Source organism: Phaenicophaeus curvirostris, chromosome Z (assembly GCF_032191515.1).
Source record: "Phaenicophaeus curvirostris isolate KB17595 chromosome Z, BPBGC_Pcur_1.0, whole genome shotgun sequence".
NCBI lineage: Eukaryota > Metazoa > Chordata > Aves > Cuculiformes > Cuculidae > Phaenicophaeus > Phaenicophaeus curvirostris.
In genome coordinates this window covers 62,381,005-62,401,513 of record NC_091431.1, presented here as the reverse complement: position 1 = coordinate 62,401,513, position 20,509 = coordinate 62,381,005, and the positions used below count along the sequence as shown (strand labels likewise).

General features: G+C 41.7%; 1 protein-coding gene across 2 annotated transcripts in view; it reads left to right on the top strand.

Moving 5' to 3' along the window:
• The window catches only part of EGFLAM (EGF like, fibronectin type III and laminin G domains), a 73,023-nt gene that overhangs the window by 35,059 nt on the left and 17,455 nt on the right, over nt 1-20,509 (top strand). For both annotated transcript variants that reach the window (XM_069880093.1, XM_069880092.1), the window contains 8 exons: nt 3,465-3,580; nt 3,817-4,153; nt 6,662-6,762; nt 7,987-8,087; nt 9,184-9,328; nt 11,780-11,969; nt 17,185-17,310; nt 18,074-18,317. In XM_069880093.1, coding sequence (XP_069736194.1) covers nt 3,465-3,580; nt 3,817-4,153; nt 6,662-6,762; nt 7,987-8,087; nt 9,184-9,328; nt 11,780-11,969; nt 17,185-17,310; nt 18,074-18,317 — 1,360 coding nt within the window. The remainder of the gene's footprint in view (nt 1-3,464; nt 3,581-3,816; nt 4,154-6,661; nt 6,763-7,986; nt 8,088-9,183; nt 9,329-11,779; nt 11,970-17,184; nt 17,311-18,073; nt 18,318-20,509) is intronic.

Sequence of the window (20,509 nt, the reverse complement as noted above, 5' to 3'; positions counted from 1 at the left end):
TGGCTGGCTTTGCAGTACACTTCACTGCATTGTTTCAGGTCAGCAACAGGAAACAATTGTCTTTGTTTGATAAAATGTTCCTATGAAGGGTTGCTGATACCACCTAGTGTGACAGACCTCCCAAGGTCTGTGCAAGTAGAACATGTGGCCTTGATTATAAGCAGTTACCCTGTTACCTAGTAAAAAATGTATGCTTGTCTTATGTTATATTGCTCCATTTTAGGGAGGAGAGAGGGCAGATTTCCCTAAGGGTTATCATTTATTTGTGGTTTGTTTTGTTTTTTTTTTTTCTAGAACAAAATGATGTAATAAATAATTATTTTTTTGCCTTAATTACAGTTACAGATTGCAGGTATTTAATTTATGTGAGTTTAGGGATTTTGCTACATCAAATCTTTTGATGTGTCACGGACAATTTACTTGAAAACAAGATTCCACTTATTAAGTTTAGTAACAACAAAATAAACTGTCCCAAAGAATCAAACAAACAAAGCGTTGTCACCTGCATCACTTAAATACCCTTTATCTTCTGGGGAAACAGATGGGGTTTGCACTGTGCCTGGAAGGTCACCAGCCTTGGGGTTTGCCAGACCAACAGAGGAAGCATCTTCAGTTAAAAATACCCTCCTGCTTGTCTTCACAACAAATGTGTCAGAAGTGGCTGCTTAATCTGGGTACATCCCTTCCTCTGGTCCTAGCAGTCACCAGTCCCACGCTGAGCAAGGCATTGGCATAGGTGTTTAATTATTCTGCACAGTACTTGAATGTGTCTGCTGAGACTCAGGCACAGGAAAAGCGCAGTCCCTTGGGCCCAGACCTTGATGTAAATCATGGTGATGTGTCTTGGAGATAGCAAACTGAGAAGGTTTTCCACAGAACTGTTTGCCACAGATTTCCAAAGGCTTTAAAAAGGCAGCATTCATATTTATATAGACAGGAACAAAAAGCAAGAGGCAGACCAAGCGATATGCAGTGCCTCACTGTGAATCACTGACAAGAAAAAAACTTGGATTAACATGCCCTGATGTATTTTGGATTTAGACCTGTGAGGGGTTCTGCATGAAGGTAATCAGTCTGTTAACACTTCTATTCTGTCTGCCCACACTGCAGTGCCCAGTGGTTTCTCCTACACTCACCTGTTTCTCCTGATCAGTATGCTGGTGGCGACCTCATTGGCAAAACAAAAGTTTTTCAGGCTTTCTGTTTGTTTTGAGGAAGATTTCTGTGGTATAATTTAATCCCTAATTATTTGGAAAGAAGCCGTCTGACATTAATGAGCTCCCACCTCGATTTCCCACTTAATTATAAAACAAGATTATAGGACCTCATAAAGTGTATTAAGCAGGCTTCATCTCCTTGCACACTGAAACACTGGTTTGATGAATTATAGCATGCTTATAATCTCTGTAGTCATTGTTTTGGAATTTGCAGATTACCGCTTTGTGTAATTGTCCCTGATTTGCCACACATTATGAGATGAGCTTTCCACCAAAGCGACAAAGTCCTCTTAAGAAATGGGTTGTATGGGGGTTACTTTTCCAAATGTCATTCTAGCTTCTCAGCTTTCTGTTATCTTGCAGCTTTGTTGCATGGCGTCACATGTGGGTATTAGGTCACATCCTGTAAGCAAACTCTTAGTGTAAGGCAGAGCAAGGCAACTGGGAAGCCAGTGGTCTGCTAAATGGCCTCATCATTTGTGTGTGTACTTATCTGTATAAATTCTGATGTATTAAAAAGGGTGTATGTCTCCATGTCTTTGTTGCTTGCTGGTGCATTATGCAGTAGCAAAACTCGCCACAGATCAGCTGGTAGAGTAGTGTAACATGCACTGGCTGAAACTCAGATGGAGACAGGAGAGTGAAATCGTAGATTTGGGGCTGTATTAGAGATGAATACCTGTGGATATTAGGACACTTTCCCAAGGTTGTAGTTTTCCTGGTGATGCCAAATTTATGTCCTGTCTTTGAAGAAGGGTCTCAAAGGAGTCTTTTCTACCAAAAACAGTAAGCTGTATCTTCTTTGCTCTCTCCGGGCTCTAAATGTTGTACCAGTTCAATAAGGTGAAAGGAATCACTGTCTGGTTTGGAACAGTGGGTACATTTAGTCTCCCAAAGTCTTCTGTCAGAAAAGCATGGAACATTTTGGTCTACCAGATGAAAGACATACACTTTCTGCTTGGGGAACAGCCTGTCTTTCCTAAGACACCAGTTCTCATTACATGCTGGTGGTTATTAATGTAGTTTAGTGATAACTCCAGTCAAATCAGGAGAGTTACACTTCTGTAAAACTGTCACAGCATTAAAATCATGTTTGTATGTGTAAGCAAGTGTGTGTTCACATGAATGTGAATTTGAGACCTAACTTTTTCTTACATGTGAAGATGAATATACTTCATTCTCTGTACTGCTTCATTCCTACCATCCTTATTGAACTTTGGTCCCATTAAGTCAATGGAAAGTATGCTTGAGAAGAGAAAATATGTGGCAGAATTTGGACTACAGCAGGTGTTTATTTTGTAACTTGTGACCTCTGAATTAGAGAATGGAGTTTGTGTACCAGGACTCCTTTGAATGATGTTTAGATTGTTTTTCCTCACACATGGTTGTGATTTTTCCTTTCATTTTCCTAGCTTACCTTTATGGTTTCTGTTACTCTAGCTAAATTAAAGTTTTATTACTTAGACAAACTGAATTAGTTCTGAAATAATTTTGGACACGCGGTGTAAAGGAAATAAGTAATCTAACAGACCTGATGTAAAGGCGACAGTATTCCAGTGAGCTGAAAACTGCTGCATCTGCTGGGAGCTGAACTAGTAGCAAGCTCTGCTTCATTGATATAATTCCTGTTAAACTGCAAGTCATATTTATAATGTTTGAGGTTTTGCAAACTGAAATTCTTTTGTAGAAATACATGTCTTATAAAACCACTGTTGCTGAAGTCCTCTCCCCTCCCGTCCCCTCCCCTCCTCCCCTCCCCTCTCCTCTCCTCTCCTCCCCTCCCCTCCCCTCCCCTCTCCTCTCCTCTCCTCCCCTCCCCTCCCCTCCCCTCCCCTCCCCTCCCCTCCCCTCCCCTCCCCTCCCCTCCCCTCCCCTCCCCTCCCCTCCCAGTTATTTAGCAGTTCTTTAACAGCTATTAAAATGTTGTCCATGCCAAGAAAGTTCAGACACATTCTCCTGGAATAAACATGGGTAAAAGTCAGTTTGCAGTGGGAGAACTGACATTTACCTGCTTTGTTTGGGAATTGCAGTAAGTGACTGAAGATCTTTACTTTGTTTTAAGTTGCACGTGTATCACTTGGACAGTGTTTTCCATCTTTAGGCTGACACCTGTGTTGTCTGTGCAGAATGAACATTAACTCCACATCATATTTCAGAGTGGTGAATCAGAGGGTTGTAAGATCAGAGTTGCTATGCATAAAAAGAAGACAGTATGTGAACTGAATGTGCCAATTGTGACTTTTTTAGGGTCTGAGGAGTTAGGAAGTGGAAGCTATGGGCATCGTTATATCACAGACACAGTGACTGGTGATGATGATGGATTTGATATTGATGACTCAGACTATGACATTTACATAGAAGAGGTAAATTTCAAGATTCCACTTTGGCATATCTGTTTTCTTTACAGTCTCAGTACTTTAAAGTGCCTGATCTTGTCACGAATTTTAATATCTGATGTTATCTGCTCAGATACAATAATGTATTGTTTCTTTTTCTGTGAGTATGAATTTGTTACCTCATATCTGTATCTTGGAAGGTATTAATTTCATGTTCATGTAGCATTTTAGGTTTTAATGAATTTGTGTTTATTTCCTTCCAGCTTAGACCACTTCCTGCTATCAAAGGAGGCAACAGAAAATTTCTAGTCGAAACTAAGATCACGCCAGGATCTAGTTCCAGGCTCCTGTCACGGGTCCTTACAACCACTTCTGAACCTACTACTTCGACTCCCACCACCACACGGCCTTCAACCACAGCCAGGGTGACTACAGCTCAGGCAGCAAGGAGGGGTGGCACGTCTTCTGCTGCACGCCTCTTTGATCTCTCCTGTGATGAGGCCATCTGTTCTGCAGACAGCTTTTGTGTCAATGACTATGACCGGGGAGGCTCACGCTGCCACTGCAACTTGGGAAAAGGAGGAGAGATGTGTGCGGAAGGTAGATTTCTGCATGTCTGATACTGCTGCTGGCTTCTATTTGTCTGGGGCAAAGAGCAGTTTTGTGATGAACCAACCAAGGTAGACTTTGGGAATAGCTGGCTAGCCTTATTGGATCCTTAAGGACAGTAGCAGCTTCCATGTTCCAGTTCATTCATCAGCCCCTTTGATTCCGTTTCCTCAGCTAGGTGTGAAGGAGTTATTCCTTAATAAAGCTGAATGCAGATCCTGTGTGAAAGTGCACAGGGTAGGTTAATCCCCCTTTCCCTATCAAGGAGTGGGAGGTTGATAGAGCCAGGTATATTGGTAAGCAACCGGACTTGACAGGGTCCAGCCATAGCATCCATAGTTTCCAGCAGGGACAGTAGACCTTGTTTTGACCCTTGTCTTTTGCCTGAAGCTAAGCCCTGAACCACCTACATTTTCACTGTGTTCCATCGGATGATGCTGGTCTTGCAGCAGGGATGTGAGACAGAGTCCCCATTGTAAAACCATCCTCTGAGGAGGCTTTATGCATGGTCTGCAGGACAGAGATACTGGAGTGGTAGTCCGAGCATTTGAGTCAGGCAGCCTCAGACAAGGGAGGGACAAAACCCCCTCCCCAGTTCAGAAAGCATGACCTGAAGCCTGGATCAACGTGAGAAGCCATGATCATCCCAGTCAGGATTTGACATGCACCTGTCTGCACGGTGGCTAAGCTAGGGCAAGAGCTTAGTGAGCTGAAGGAGGCTGTTCTGCTTCTCCTTCTCTTACCACCTTCCTGTCCTCTATCTACCTCTCCTGTCCTCTCCTTTCCCTAACTTCGCCTTTTTGCTGGGTCTGATGTTGAGCTGATCACCTGGTGAGCCAGTTCAGCTCATTTACCAGGCCGTAAGCAGGTCACCTATTTTTGTCCCGTGGAGTTATTTTGCTTCTGGTCTGGTGACCAAGGAGTCAGATGAATGCCAGAGCTCATGTAAAGCAAGTGTCTCATTGCTTGTAGTTGTACTGCCCTACTAGCTAAGAAAGAGCTGAAATGTCCTTCTGCATGCTGAGCTGATCTAACAAAGTCCTGCAACACAGCTGAGCATCAGGAACACACATTTCTTCTGCAGGCTTGTGTTAGACATTTGTGATGCACAGTGTCATGGATTGGGGACGCAGACACTGAGGGTGTTTGATCTCCTTCTCCCATTGCTGGAGTAAAGAGACCTCTTTCTGCAAACAGTCTGTTGTGACTCAGCCACGTGGAACAGCTGCAGATATGATTTTTGGCCTTGTTCAAGTGTGAAGGGTCAAGGATTTTTTTGAACTGAGATAGCTGTATACAACTTGTAGAGCGGGTTTGTTAACATCAGTCCAAGCCCACCATTTTTCACAAGGCGGGTGTTGCTCCTTGGTAAGCAGTAGTGTTGTGTACCAATATTCCCTTGTATTGAATTCCTCCACAGCAGCCAATATTGTTAATTAGTATATTAATCAGAGTGAAAACAGACTTTTCTTTACAATCAACAGCAGCATGGCACTCTGGTTCAGTCATTTCTGCTTGCGATCAGGGCATGAGTTAGTTGCTTTCTGCTGCAACTCCATTTAGCTTTATAGCACTGGTTCTCTTGACCTCAACCAAAAATATATGCCTTACAAAGAAAAAAGGAGAGGGCACTGTATTTGGATCCAAATATGCAAGAAAAACCCACTCACTATTCAAGCAGCAAAGAGAAATGGGACTCCTCATCCTTTTGAACTTGAAACTGTGTCTGTCTTCAGTGCTTCTTATGAAAGTGAACAACAAAGGTAGCACTAAGATGTCTCTGATTTTATTTTTCTGTGCTGATGCCAGAGTGTTCTTCTAGCATAAGACAACAAAGCCTGAGGATTGGTTACTCCAGCTGACAAGACTGATACGTAGGGCAATATACGTTGCAGCCAGGAATGGAGAGATGCCTTCAGGGACTCTTTTCCCATCACTCTCTTTACCTTCTGCCCTGAGCTGACTTAAGGAAAGTGCTGGAAGCTGCTGGGCTCTTATGAGCCATCCAAGGATTCTGTGGATGCTGGACACAGAAGCTATGGAGCAGCAGTAGCTAGTGTTGTGTGGAGTCTGGCCATGTTTCCCACATATGTTTTTGTAATCCTGCAAAACAGAAAATTACTTTGTTGTCTCTGTATTAAATGAATTCTTAAAAGGAGGTAAATATGAAGTAGATGGGCTTTGTCTTCTGTAATAACGATGAAAATCTGGAGAAAGTTCCACTGAAGCCAGTGATTAAATAGTAAAGCAATATTTGGCCCTCAGTATCCTATTTCTTTCCAAGTTCACCAGTTCCTTGGAAACAAAGAACTAGTTCTGAAAAGTGGTGGGAGGACAAGGCAGTAGGTTAACCTATTGTTGACTGCTGCTGACTAATGGTTGTCTCTGGAGGAACTCAGGCTCACATTTTCACCTGATGTGATCTAGTGTTAAATGTGGATAATGATTTTTATATGGGAGAAAACTGCTAAATAACACGCTTCTGTCTTTACCTACCAGATATTATTATCCAGTATCCTCAGTTCTCTGGCTACTCATACATTACCTTTGAACCACTGAAAAACTCCTATCAGACATTTCAAATCACCCTTGAATTCAGGGTAAGTTTAAACAATTACAAGCTCACGTAGAAGCTTTAAATTTTATTTGCTTATTCTGATCGTGTGCACAATGGAACAATAACATAGCATCAGTATCGCTTATAATGTAACTGTGGTAGATCTATACATAATCTTCATCCCTAAATATGTGGCTTCCCCTTCAGTGAATGCAAATGAAGTTGGTAAACTGAGCTAAAGTAATTGCATCTATTATGGGGAGGCAGTGCATGAGAGAATACCTGGGCCTTTGCAAACTAGCAGCAATGTACATTGAAAGGGTTTTGGCCATGCGAATGAGCTACAGGCTAAAGTACACCTCAAATTTTAGTGAATTAGAGATTACAAGTGGCATGTCTTTGCATATAAGAAACTGAGATCTTGTATTGCGCAAAATACTCCCCTATATCCAGAGTCCCTTTTTAAGTAGGCATGATTTTCTGCCTCTGAAGTTTAGGACTCCAGCTACTAATACATGAAAGATAGAGGACTACTTAAACAACAGTTCTGAAGTGTACATCCTAGAGTTACGTTTGTTAAAGCTGTTAGCGTGTTACAGACAGAGCCTGGGAGGGCTGTCTACAGGGAGAGTTGCTGAGCACGCCTGCTTTGATGTAAAGCAAACTTGCCAGCCTCAAAGCCTGTATACAAGGCTGTGACTAGAGCAGCATCAGTCTGTTGCCTCATCTGGTGATTTGACACTCCTCTGGCAATCTGTCAGCTTAAAATGCAGGATGGCTGTGAAAAGCCACTGTGTCAGCTGCTATGAGCATACGGAGAAATTGTGCCTGCACAGGTTGTTTAGCTTAAAAGATGTCAGGCTCACTGAACATATGAAGCAGGGTGTGCGTATTCATGTGCAGTAAGTCTGATATGTCTGCGCTTAACAGGCTTTCTAGGACATCTTTGCTAGACTTTGTGAACAGAGGACTCGTATGGGACACATCTGACAGTCCATAATGCTTTCAGGCTTGTTTTTAGGTCTGCTAGTATCATACTGTAAGTAGAAGAGATATTCTTAAACCATGTAATCATTAAGGCAATGTTTTTCTAAGTTTTTCAAATGCAGGATTCAAAATTGATCACAAGTTTCTTATTCTGCAAGCTAAAAGCTCCCTCTAAAAAAACATGGTCCCTTTTCTGGAGAAAAGTCCCCCAGTGCTGCTGAATTTATCTGTCACTGTGAGGCTTAGACTTTGATTTGTCATGTTGATGGTGTGATTGCAGGCTGAATCAGAAGATGGTTTGCTGCTATACTGTGGAGAAAATGAACATGGTCGTGGTGATTTTATGTCACTAGCAATTATCCGACGTAGCCTCCAGTTCAGGTAAAACCTTCACCCTAAATCTCATGTACAGAGAAGGGGCCATTGATGCCTCCTAGGAATCACTATATGTGATTAATATCTGTCATATATTTGACTTCTGCCCCAGGGGTTGCACAAAATGGACAATATTACTTCACTTAGCAGTTCTTCAACATTTTATTCCTCTCATCCTTCCTTAGTGGGTGGGAATAGACCCTCTTGAAATCTTTTTACTCAGACTTTGGCATAAAGACAAATGAATCAGTTCGCTTAAAGGCATTGGTCCGAGGCTCATTGCTATGTTATCAGAAATGCTAATGAGCCACTGCTTTTGCTAAGCTTATACTGTATCGAGCTGTGCATAGTCAATGTTTTTGCTTCACAGCAAAAGGACCTGCAGATAACACAGCAAAATAAAGGATTTAATGCAGGCAGCAGGTCTGGAACTTCATCTTATATTCCTTGTTTAAATGAGAGTTGCACGTTCTGTAAATGAAGGTGACGGAGGTTTCTTGTAGTCTCATAGATAGGGAGATTGTGAGAGATTATCTCAAGGATCTGCTTACTTGGGAGAGAGTGAGTCCTTTGAAAGTGGGGAATAATGAAGTGGGTGGTATGCTGTAATTATGTTTCTGTTCACCTGCACTGAACAACAGTCATTAAAAACCGCATGTTTTGTGCACATTTAGCTCCATAGAGACTCTCTTGGAAGTCTCCTTATGCTGAGTTTCATACAGAATCACAGTGTTATTAATATACCACTGCCTTTCTCCAGGGAGCTAGAAAAATTCCCTAGAGAAATTACGTTGATAGCAGGAACTCAGATTGTAATACCCTCCATCTTGTAATAGTTGCAGTGGTTGGCAGGCTTTGCAATGCAGCTGGTCTGGCCAGAGGAGGCAAAATCTTCTGCATGGGAGAAAGACAGATAATGAAGTTTGAATCATAGAACCAATCACGTGTAGACCTGCTGTCTAATTTTGCTGTAGTCTGCTAATGTGTGGTGTAAAACAGAGGGGTTCCCAGGAGTGAAGGCATATTTGGAGTTCAATAACTACTTTCAGTTATTTGGTTAATTTAAGATTGTCACCTTGCCTTCTCTATTTCATTCTCCCAGGTTCAACTGTGGCACTGGAGTTGCAGTTATAACAAGTGAAAACAAAATCAAGCTGGGGAACTGGCACAGTGTCACATTATTCAGAGATGGGATGAATGGCTGGCTCAGGATGGACAGTGATGCTCCAGTGACAGGAAAATCTCAGGTATGTAGTTCTGCACCTTGACCTTGGGCTTTCTCAAAATTACGATGACACTTTTTCTTGCTGGCAGAAGTCTGCTCAGATTTAAAAGGTACATTTTTATTTATCAGTGTTCGGACATTTAGTCAGCCAGGATCAGTGTACAGATTACCCTTCCACATACACATTTTAGAAATCACATAGATAAATATCCCAGCGCTGAATTCCATCACAGTTGCCCTGCTGTCCTCCATGCTTGCTCTGCTGCCCTTCTGCTACACTTTGATAATCTCGGATACAGGCTGCTGTTAAGTTTGCCAGGTTTTACAGCTGCTCTCTCTGCTGCCTTTTTTTTTTTGAGCCTCAGAGAGCTGCTCTGTTTCCTTAGCCAGAAAAATTAGATGCATATGTGTATATATTTATGTACCATATGCATATAGCCAAACAAGGTTTTTGTACAGTAGTGTAACTATGTGTATACTGTGAACATAGGTTTAAGCACAGCACTGGAGATAAACGTTCTACCCTGACTTACGTCAACACTGACAATTTTATGTGAGGCTCCCAGCATAAAATATAACAGATGAAGATATCTTGACTTGCTCATCTGTTGCCAGGATAGAAAACAGAAGTGAAATTAAGGCACTGAAAAAAATGACATGTGCAAATTGTTTCAGATGTCTTTCCTCTTCCCTTTGATAGCCACTATTAGCACACCATCCCTAGCCCTGTGACTTCAGACATCTTATTACTTTACACTTTGATGTGCAGGCAGTGAAGGAAAAAAAAAACAACTGTACATTGAGTTCTCATCAGCTGGAAATGACAGAGGAAAGGATTTTATCTTCTGTCACGTATCACGATGTGTTACCAGCTATGAGGCTATGCAGATACCAGTTGCTATGAGGCAAATATGAATCAGGAGGGATATGTCAAGTAAAAACTATTTCCATTGTGCAGCACTGGGGTAAGGCTGTATTGGGCAACATGTAGCTATGAGCACCTATAGCCAAGAAAGATGAAATTGAAGGAGTAAAGGTGCAACAAAGGGCTTGCAGGAGGGTTGTTGTCCACACAGTCTACTACAAGAAGAGTTTAACAGTGGAGACACGTTATCCTAGCTGCGGCTATACTGGAAAAAAAAGTTAATTCCTTCAGGTGATGCACTCCACCGGAGTTTGCTGCCCTGTGGTATTGTTCCTGCAGTGAGTCCTCCTTGGCCCTTCCTAGTTACAATGATCTAGATTAGTCTCTAGAGAGTGGTGGTCTTTTCTGAACTGGTTCATTTTGACTAAAACAGTTAGACAATGTCCACAACAGAAACAGAGCTTGACAAACCAGGAAGGGCAGAAGAATCAAAAGCAATGGAAGACATCAACCTAGTTGGAGACAGGCCGGAGAGCTGCATGCTCACATGCCCGCCTTGAAGCTGTGTGGACATCTGAACTTTCTTCAGCCACAGGCTACATCTGAATTATTTTTTGGTGCTGAAACTGAGATCCATTTGATGTGTTTCTGCAGTGCTCTGTGGAGTGAACATCATAGACTCAATAACCTTGGCTTATTCAACCTGGCAAAAGACAGGCTTTAGGGCTATAAGTTATTGTTATAAATACAAGGAAGGCAGGGCATGGGTGAAAAATCCAGAGAGCTTTCAGTCTAAAGGTCATTGCTGAAAGAAGGACACATTAGTTAAAACTGGCAATGAATAATTGTGGAAATTTTCAATGCTTTCTTCTAAAGGGCAGTGTGATTTTGAAACAGCCTTTGAATAGGAGGCAAAACACATGTATTTTGGAAGGAATTGTGACTCCATTGCCCACAGTAGCATGGAATTTGATTGAGTGGTCCAAAAAGTTCCATTTAGGTTTGTTTTTTAATTTTCTTCCTTTCTGTGCACCATAGCAGAGTTAGTAAACTTGTGTGTGTACATTTCTACAGGCAAGTTCAGGTTAAAAAAAAAAAAAAAAGAGAAGTCAATTTAGTGCTGGCAAAGTGAGCAGAAATCCACCGAAGTTGTAGTTATGTCAGTTTATGCTGTGTCCTGGTTTTTGCTGGTTTTTTTTTGACATTTTATTATTATTCAACACTAAACACTTGCTGGGTTCTGTCCAAAAGGCAGTATCCCATTGGTCTGTGTCCTGAACAGCTTAGGTTTTTAGAAGACAAAGAATTTGGGCAAAATTAAAAGAAGAAATTGCAGCAGAAGGCAGATCATAATCCCTCCTCTGAATGCAGTGATTTTTAAGCTTTTTGTTTTTCACTGAATAGTCTGTGTTATGATGGATGCAGGTGCAAAAAAGTAACATTTATAGAGTAGAGAAATGGTTAATAGAAAGAAATTATCAATGAGCAAACTACATATCCCCTGGGACAATTTTGGTGGAGAAAAGAGTGATTGTACATGGTGTGGCTTTATTAGTTGTCCTATGTTATATCTGTTCTACGTCATCTCATCATCTGTTTTCCCTTCAGGGCCAATACAGTAAAATTACGTTCCGGACTCCCTTCTACGTTGGTGGTGCCCCCAGCGTGTACTGGCTGGTCAGAGTCGCAGGCACCAACCGTGGGTTTAAGGGCTGTGTTCAGTCACTCAGTGTTAATGGAAGGATAATTGATATGAGACCTTGGCCATTAGGGAAAGCTCTCAGTGGTGCTGATGTCGGTAAGTGTAATAGTATGGGTTCTTTAATAAGTGATGAACTGGGGGCTACTTTTTTTTTGCCTGTTGAACAAAAAAAATGAATCCAGGTTTTAGACATGGAAAGTGTGGTCTCTGTCTCTCTGCTCCTTTGCACATTGCTTTTGCTGGATCTGTAGCAGGAGAGTTTTATAAAGTAATTATGCTTCATGACCCCATGATGAACCTGAGTATATGTAACTCTATGGAACCTGATGAGATGCATCCTGGAGTCCTGAGGGAATTGCCTGATGTGGTTGGCAAGCCACTCTCCATGGTATTAGAAAAGTCATGGCAGTCAGGAGAAGCCCCTGGAGACTGCAAAAAGGGAAATATTGCACCCATTTTTACAAAAAGTAGAAAGGAGGACCCAGGGAACTATTGACCGGTCACCCGCCTCTCTGTGCCTGGGAAGACCTTGAAGCTATGCTAAGGCACACAGAGGACAGGAAGGTGATTTGAGACAGCCAGCATGGCTTTACCAAAGGCAAGTCCTGCCTGACCAACCTAGTAGCCTTCCATGATGGAATGCTTGCATCAGTGAGCGAAGGAAGAGCAATGAGTGTCATCTATCTGGACTTCTGTAAGGCCATTGACATGGTCCCCCATAACTTCCATCTGTCAAAGCTGGAGAGAGATGGATTTTATGGGTGCACTGAAGACCAGTGACCAGTGGTGTTCCTCAGGGACCCATATTGGGACAAGGACTGTTTATATCTTTGTTTAAACATAGTGTGATGGAGTGCAGCCTCGGCAAGTTTGCAGTTGACACCAAGCTGTGGTGCGGTTGACATGCCTGAGGCATAGGATGCCGTCAAGAGAGACCTGGACAAGCTTGAAAACTGGGTCCATGTGTATCTCATGAGGTTCCACAAGGTCAAGTGCAAGGTGCTGCACAAGTAATTATGCTTCGTGACCCCCTGAGGAACCTGAGTGTATGTAAGTCTATGGAGCTTGATGAGATGCATCCCAGAGGGCTGAGGTAAATTGGCAACCCCCAATTTAGACATTGACTGGAGGATGAAGGGGTTGAGAGCAGCCCGGCCAAGAAGGGCTTGAGGGTACTGGTAGATGGGAAGTTGGACATGAGCTAACAATGTACACTTGTGGCCCGGAAGGCAAATCGTATCCTGGACTGCATGAAAAGGATAGCCAGCAGGTCAAGGGAGGTAATTCTGCCCCTCTGTTCTGCTCTGATGAGAAACCACCTGGAGTACTGCATCGAGCTCTCTGGTCCTCAGCACAAGACATAGACCTGTTTTAGTGGGTCTAGAGGGGGGACACAAAAATGATCTAAGGGATGGAATACCTCTCCTCTGAGGACAGGCTGAGAGAATTGGGGTTGTTCAGTCTGGAGAAGAGCAGGCATCAGGGAGACCTTATTGTAGTCTTTCAGTACTTCAAGGGGCTCTTTAAGAAAGATGAGGACAGAGTGTTGCAATAAGACAAGGAGTAATTGTTTTAAACTAAAAGAGGGTAGATTCAGTCTAGATATAAGGAAGACAGTTTTTATAGTGAGTGCCATGAAACATTGGAACAGGTTGTCCAGAGTGGTAGTAGAAGCCCCATTCCTGGAAACAGTTAAGGTCAGGTTGGATGGGGCTCTGAGCCATCTGATTTAGTTAAAGATGTCACTGCTTACTCCAGGGAGGCTGGACTAGATGATCTTTAAAGGTACCTTCCAAAAGAAACCATTCTATGAAACATCACTGTGGTGTACCAAAATGCAGTTACACAGCACATCAGTGAAAAGTCCTCAGTGGGAAACTCGGTGTTGCCAATGTAATTACATCTGCACCAGTAATTCTGCCAACATCTCTCTGAGTGCCTCTTCATGCTTCTGAGTGACACAGTCATATCATCAGAAATCAATAGTATGCACACAGTGTAAAAGCACCATGGACACAAAAATATGTATTTAGCCTAAAGGAATCATTGCACTTGTCCAAAGCAGGGTTCTCTCCGACACACAGCAGTGCTGTGGCCATTGCAACCAGCTTTTGCCCAAGAAATCCTATTACTGCTGAGACAAATAGGCTTTCCTGTTGACCATCCATTGTTTTCATTTACAGTATGTTTTAAAAATACGATGGAATAAATTCTTTCAACAGCTTTATGAAGTGGTATTATAACATTTTCTGCCCTTCACAGGTTAAAAAATGGAGAAGTATGAAAGTTAATTAACTGGTCCCGTCCTATTCATTCGTCTCTTATTTCATGCATGTAATGGGCATTTGAAAAAAAAAAGACAGAGCAACAAAAGTCCTTGCTTAAATGACTTCACATTCTAAGCAGTCTAAGAGTAAACCTAAGTCAGAAAGGAAGTGTTAAAGGCAGAAAATAGACCCCATATCACTGAACTCTTCATGCCATGCTTCAGCCACAGAGTCATCTTTCTTCTCCTCTATAGCTGTGCATTTGACATCCCAAGAAGGAAGTGATTAATGAGAAAATTCCAAACAATAACTCTGTATTCTCTAGATAACATGACTAAACTTCTTTGCAAGACAGAGAGGGGACCAGAGTGGCCTAAGAAACAGATGGTTAAAACAGTAAGACTTCAGAAGCTGAGAGCAATTTCACGATAGAGTGAGAATCTATGGAATTTAGGTAGGTTGATGAAAGCCCTTCTGAAGTCCTAGATTCCTAATCTCTATTGCTTTTGGTGCTGCAGCTAGTTTCATTCCCATCCATGAATGCTCCACATACTACATCAGCAGCAATCAACATCAATGAAAATAAATTCTGGGTTCTACCATGTGTGACTTGAAATTGATCAAACCTTACTGTCCTTAGGTGGCTGCACTTGTTTATATGAAACTGTACCAGGAGAGACTTGCAAACAATATGCCATGTAAGTTAAGCTTAAAATAAATGAATTGCAGGTGAACTGTACTAGGGTTCAGGCATGTTTTTTGCTTGCCAATCTTCTGTTTGTTTCCTATTGGCACAGTGTATAAAACAAGGGTATTAGGGTACACATAGACTGCAGAATTGAGGGTAGGGAGGAGAGGGGTTCATCCTGCCCATGCTCCATTTTTTCTTAATGCAACAGAAATCCCACCAGGCCATAAGCTAAGGGACTGACATGGCAGGCATCATGCATGTTTTGGAGCAGGCACAGCAGGCGTCCTTCCTTCCTCACCTGTCACTGCACCCAAGCAGATGCAGCCATCAGACCTGTGGTTTGTCTTTTTGGTCTAGTCACCTGTGCTGACCTGAAGGATATGATAAGTCACTGAAACACTGTGAGAGTAGCCTGCCCTTAAATACCAAGACTGCTCCAGTTCAAGCTGTCCTTCAAATCAGTGAGCTTGGACTGATGCCATTGTTATTATCTTCCTTGTCCTTTTTTGTTTCTCAAAGATTTTTTAAACTTTGGTCTGTTTCAACAGGCTGCCAGCACTGGCTAACAGTGCAGCAGATGCAGTAAAGATGAGTGTTGTCCAAGTTTTCTGTTTGTGTCTCTAGATACAAATCTAGATTTATCTAGATCCTTGTTGACCCACTTACATTGGCACTAGTTTCCTCACCTGTAAAACTAACACTGAGCTAGTAATGACTGTGATGTGAGTACGAGATAGAGCGCCTGAGGGATCTGAGAGACTGATTGCCTGTCCTGCTGCAGTATCAGGGCCATTGCAATGCAGCCCAGGTGGGAAAAAGATTACATTGAAAGCATTCCTGCTTCTGTGGCTGGGCATGGGGTAGCCATTTGAAGGGGTAATTGTCCCCTTCCATGCAGAATCTGTTCTCATCTTGGGGGACTTTTACATCTTGCTTATGCTCCTTGGATTAACCCTCACGCACTGTGTTATGACTGCTGTACTTGGACCTTCCCTCTCTACAATGAAAAATGGGCCTGGCAGGAGATTTGTAGATATACAATATGAGACAATTCTGGTATGTCAGTGAGTTGAATCAAGATGACCTAAAAGTAATTACTGCCTCTGTCCTGAGTTGATGAGAAAAGGTTATTTTCTACTGCGGATGGAAGGGTCATCAGTACAACCCAGCACATCAGCCGGTTACATCTGCATACTCCCCTGTGCATTTTTCTTTCTGGTTGTGGGATGAGAAACCAAACTGTAAACCCGATGCTGTAGTAATGCCAGTACTTTATTGAAGATTTGTAGGGTCCTGTTCTGGAAACTATCTGAACAATCAAAATGCTGTATTTAAACAAAACTAAAGGGCATATTGCATTTTTGCAAGAGTCTTGCAGTAGTTTTGCAAGACTTCTATCAGTCACCTCAGATAACAAAACTGTTCTCCAGTGTTTATTTTCAGAACTGCCTCACAACACCTGTGTCATCTCTGAGGTGATATTTCAATGTGCCTCAAAAATAAATGTATGATTCTTAACTTGTCACAAACACTTTGCCCCTCCAAATGTCATTCTTACACTTGTACACCACAAATGCCTTATTTTGGCTTTCTTAAGGTATAATATCAGTTTGTTACTGTCAGTGAGGGGAGAATTATTTAGCAAGCAGCTAAACTAAAGGAGAAAGAAAACAAAATCAGTAAGTACTTAATCAGATGTACATTTGACCATCACACAATCTAACTTTATAAATGTCAGTTTGAAGGAGTCATTGAGTAAATTTTGTGTTCTGCTATAATTTCAGCTTCATTCCAACAAAAGAACATTGTCTCCTTATTTAAGTTGACGTGCCAGCATAGTAGAAATGTTTTCTAAGCCCTACATGCTGATAATGTGGATTATAGACAAAAGGGTTGACAACCTCATTTTAGTTAATAAGATTAATTAAAGATGATTAACACCTTCTATGTTTACCATAGCACAAATTTACATGAACAAATGAAAAATTAAGATAGTTGAAATTAAGCAGGTCACAGTGCTTGTAAACAATCTGGAGAGATTTCTATTTTATGAGAAAATAAATATAGGAATAAAAGCAGAAGACAAGTAATCCAGGGAATGACTGAAAGCTATAACTGTCATGGTTTGTTAGAAAGGGCTAATTTTTGCTATTTTAAAGGTCTGTCTCTGGTCTGGTACTTAAAAATAAAATGGTAAAAATCAAGTTACCTTGTCTAAATTGCACACTGTTTGACAAATTGGGAGTGCATCTAGGCAGGAGTGTAAATTGTGTGGGTTAGTAACAATGATCACCAGCCAAATAAATCTTTGGCAAAATTCTCTGATAAATCAATGTTCTGACTCTGTGTTTAGGTGAGTGTAGCAGTGGCATCTGTGACGAGGCCGCCTGCATCAACAGTGGTACCTGTACTGCGAGCAAAGCAGATTCATACATTTGCCTTTGCCCTCTTGGATTTAAAGGTCATCACTGCGAAGAAGGTGAGGGGATACTGGGTGCTTATATTTCCTTACATGTCTTAATTAGTGTTCAATGTGTTTTCCAAATAGTGACATCCAAGGAGGTCTTATGTTATTGCACTGACAGAAGACAGTACTTGATACTTCATCTTTTCATGTAGTGAAACTCACAATTCACTTTGGAGCTACATTCAGCTCTTACATAATCGGTGATTCTCAAACCTCTTTACTTATTAAGCTAACTATGATTAAGCATTCAAACTTACTTTTCAGAAGTTAAAATAATGTACCACTCCAAAGCTCCATATTAACTCTAAAAAAAATCCTCACTTTTCTCCTAAAATGAGTGTCAGTTGTATATTCTGAAATGTAAAGGACTTAATATCAAGACTTAAATAGGACTTTTAAAGGACTTAAATATCAAGAAATCACATAGGTACCAACAAACAGTCCAGTACATACATTATTATTTCCTGTATTGCAGAACTTTTAATGCCACCACCCATTGGGTGCGTGCTTGCCACTTTGAAAAACACTGTAGTGAATCACTAAAGAAAGGACCACAAAGCTTTATAATAGAAATGCTTCCCTGGAAAAGGAAGGGATTAAGGAGGGAAATATAAAGGAAAAAAAAAATCTATTAAATTTGGAAGACAAAATTTTGATATTGTTTTTCTTAATGTTAGCTTTAAGTACCTAACAAAGGGAAGTGACTCAGATTGATAAGAATTGATCCCTTACCTTTGAACCTCTAGTGACCTCCTTGTGTATTCTGGTTTTCCAGCACTCGCCTTGGCCATACCTCAGTTCAATGAGTCCTTAAGGTCATTTGCTAGCACACCCTGGCCCTTGGAACCACAGAACTACCTTTCCTTCATGGAGTTTGAGGTGACATTTCGTCCAGATTTAGAGACTGGTGTCCTTTTGTACAGCTATGACACAGACAGCAAGGATTTCCTCTCTATTAACATGCTGGCTGGTTACGTGGAATTCAGGTTCGACTGTGGCTCAGGAACAGCTGTTATCAGGTAAACAGTTTTGCTGGTGTTTCCTTTCCAACAGTGCTGATCCAGGAGAGGCGTGGGCTGGGAAGAGTAATAGCCTATAATGAGGTATGGGACCCCATCAGTCTCTAGTCCCTGCTTATCCTAAGGAAGCACAGAAACACTAGAATTGTATATAAGGGAACAGGATTTTCTTTCAAAGCTTTATTATCAGTGTTACCATGTCCTGCCACCATCTTACTGCAGATGGTAAATATGTTTCTCTATGTTATTGCAGAAATTCCTGTCTTCCCTTTGTAACATTTTGCCGTAACTAATCAGGGGATCTGGAACTATTTTATGTGTATATTTTTTAGCCACAGGGTTGTACAATATCAGCACTTCTGTGTGCATCTTCCTCCCTGGTCTCCAGTTCCAGGCAGTAAGTACCAGGCTGGGGTTGTCACAAGAAGATACACCTCCAGGTCCCTTCTTTCCTTACAATGTTGGTTTTTTGGGGGGTCTATGACTAATATTCAATGTACATGACTTAAGCAGTCTAAAAGACATCTATATATGGTTTAAATGAGTCACCTAGGTTCCCAAAGACAGACCTTCTGAAAACAAAGGTAGACTTTCTAAGAATATTTCATCATATTCTAAAATTAATGTCTGGGACCGGAGCAATGAAATCCCTCAAAAAAAAGGGCTACTCTCTCTCTGTGTAACTGAGTGCCCAGTCCCTGGACAGCTGTTCTCTGGGCTCTTGGGAAAAGGCAACAGGCAGGGCAGAGGCACTTAGTACCTTGGATGTAGTCCAAGATGCTGCGAGCTAGAACAGGCTGGCCAAATATTTAGAAATATTCTATATAAAGATTATGTAAAATGTGTACACTGCTGGCAAGTCTTAGAATCATAGAATCACTAGGTCAGAAAGGACTCACTGGATCATTGAGTCCAACCATTCCCATCAATCACTAAACCATGTCCCTGAGCACCTCATCCACCTGTCTTTTAAACACCTCCAGGGAAGGTGACTCGACCACGTCCATGGGCAGCCTCTGCCAGTGCCCAATGACCCTTTCCATGAAAATTTTTTTTCTGATGTCCAGCCTGAACCTCCCCTGGCGCAGCTTGAGGCCATTCCCTCTTGTCCTGTCCCCTGTCACTTGGGAGAAGAGGCCAGCTCCCTCCTCTCTTCAACCTCCTTTCAGGTAGTTGTAGAGAGCAATGAGGTCTCCCCTCAGCCTTCTCTTCTCCAGGCTAAACAACCCCAGCTCTCTCAGCCGTTCCTCATAAAACTTGTTCTCCAGCCCCTTCACCAGCTTCGTTGCTCTTCTCTGGACTCACTCCAGAGCCTCAACATCCTTCTTGTGGTGTCTTGTATACTGTGTGTTTGCTGTGGATGGACATTAGAAATTTTGACTATACTGAGATTAGGAGAAATGTACTGCTTTTCCACTGAATGAGGACTCAAGCAAACAAATATGTTTTGATGGCAGAGTGAGAGACGGAATTTCAAGGGAGCAAATGCAAAATAAACCACACCCCCAGCATTGGACAGCTGTGGCAGTGCAGTTAGTATTGTCTGACAGGGAAAGGGCCTGGAATCATCATGGGTAGTTCTATGAAAGCAACAACTAACTACTGAGAGAAAATTATAAATATCCAAGTACAATGCAGAGAATTATTAGGAGTGGAATAAGGAGCAATGCCCCTGCAAAAATTCACAATGTGCTCTGCCTTGAAAACTTGCTGCCATTCTGTTCTCTTCATTTCAGAAGAAATTAGCAAAACTAAGAAAGGAGTGTAGTGTTGACATTCAGGGGAGGGAAAGAAACATCTTCCACAAACACAGCAGGACCCTTTAACACAGAAAAGAAGGAGTTTGGTCTAAGTATGATAAAGGTTTTTAAACTGTGAATGACATGGAGATAAATAGGAATGATTATTCTGTAATTTTTTCAATATGGTGGAATTAGAATGAGTCCAGTGACACTGCAAAGCAATATTCAGCAAACAAAGAAAATAACGAATTTTTTCAGACAGCACATAAGTTGTGCAAAGTAATTGTCACAGCACGTTACAGATGCCAGAACTATAAATAGGTTTTAAAAAAGAGAAAAAAAAATAGAGAAATTTGAAGAAAGCTCAATTGAGGGAGATCAAACACAATTGTACGGATGCAGCCTCTGACTCAGGAAATTGCTAAATGACAAGCTGCCAGCAGCCGGGAG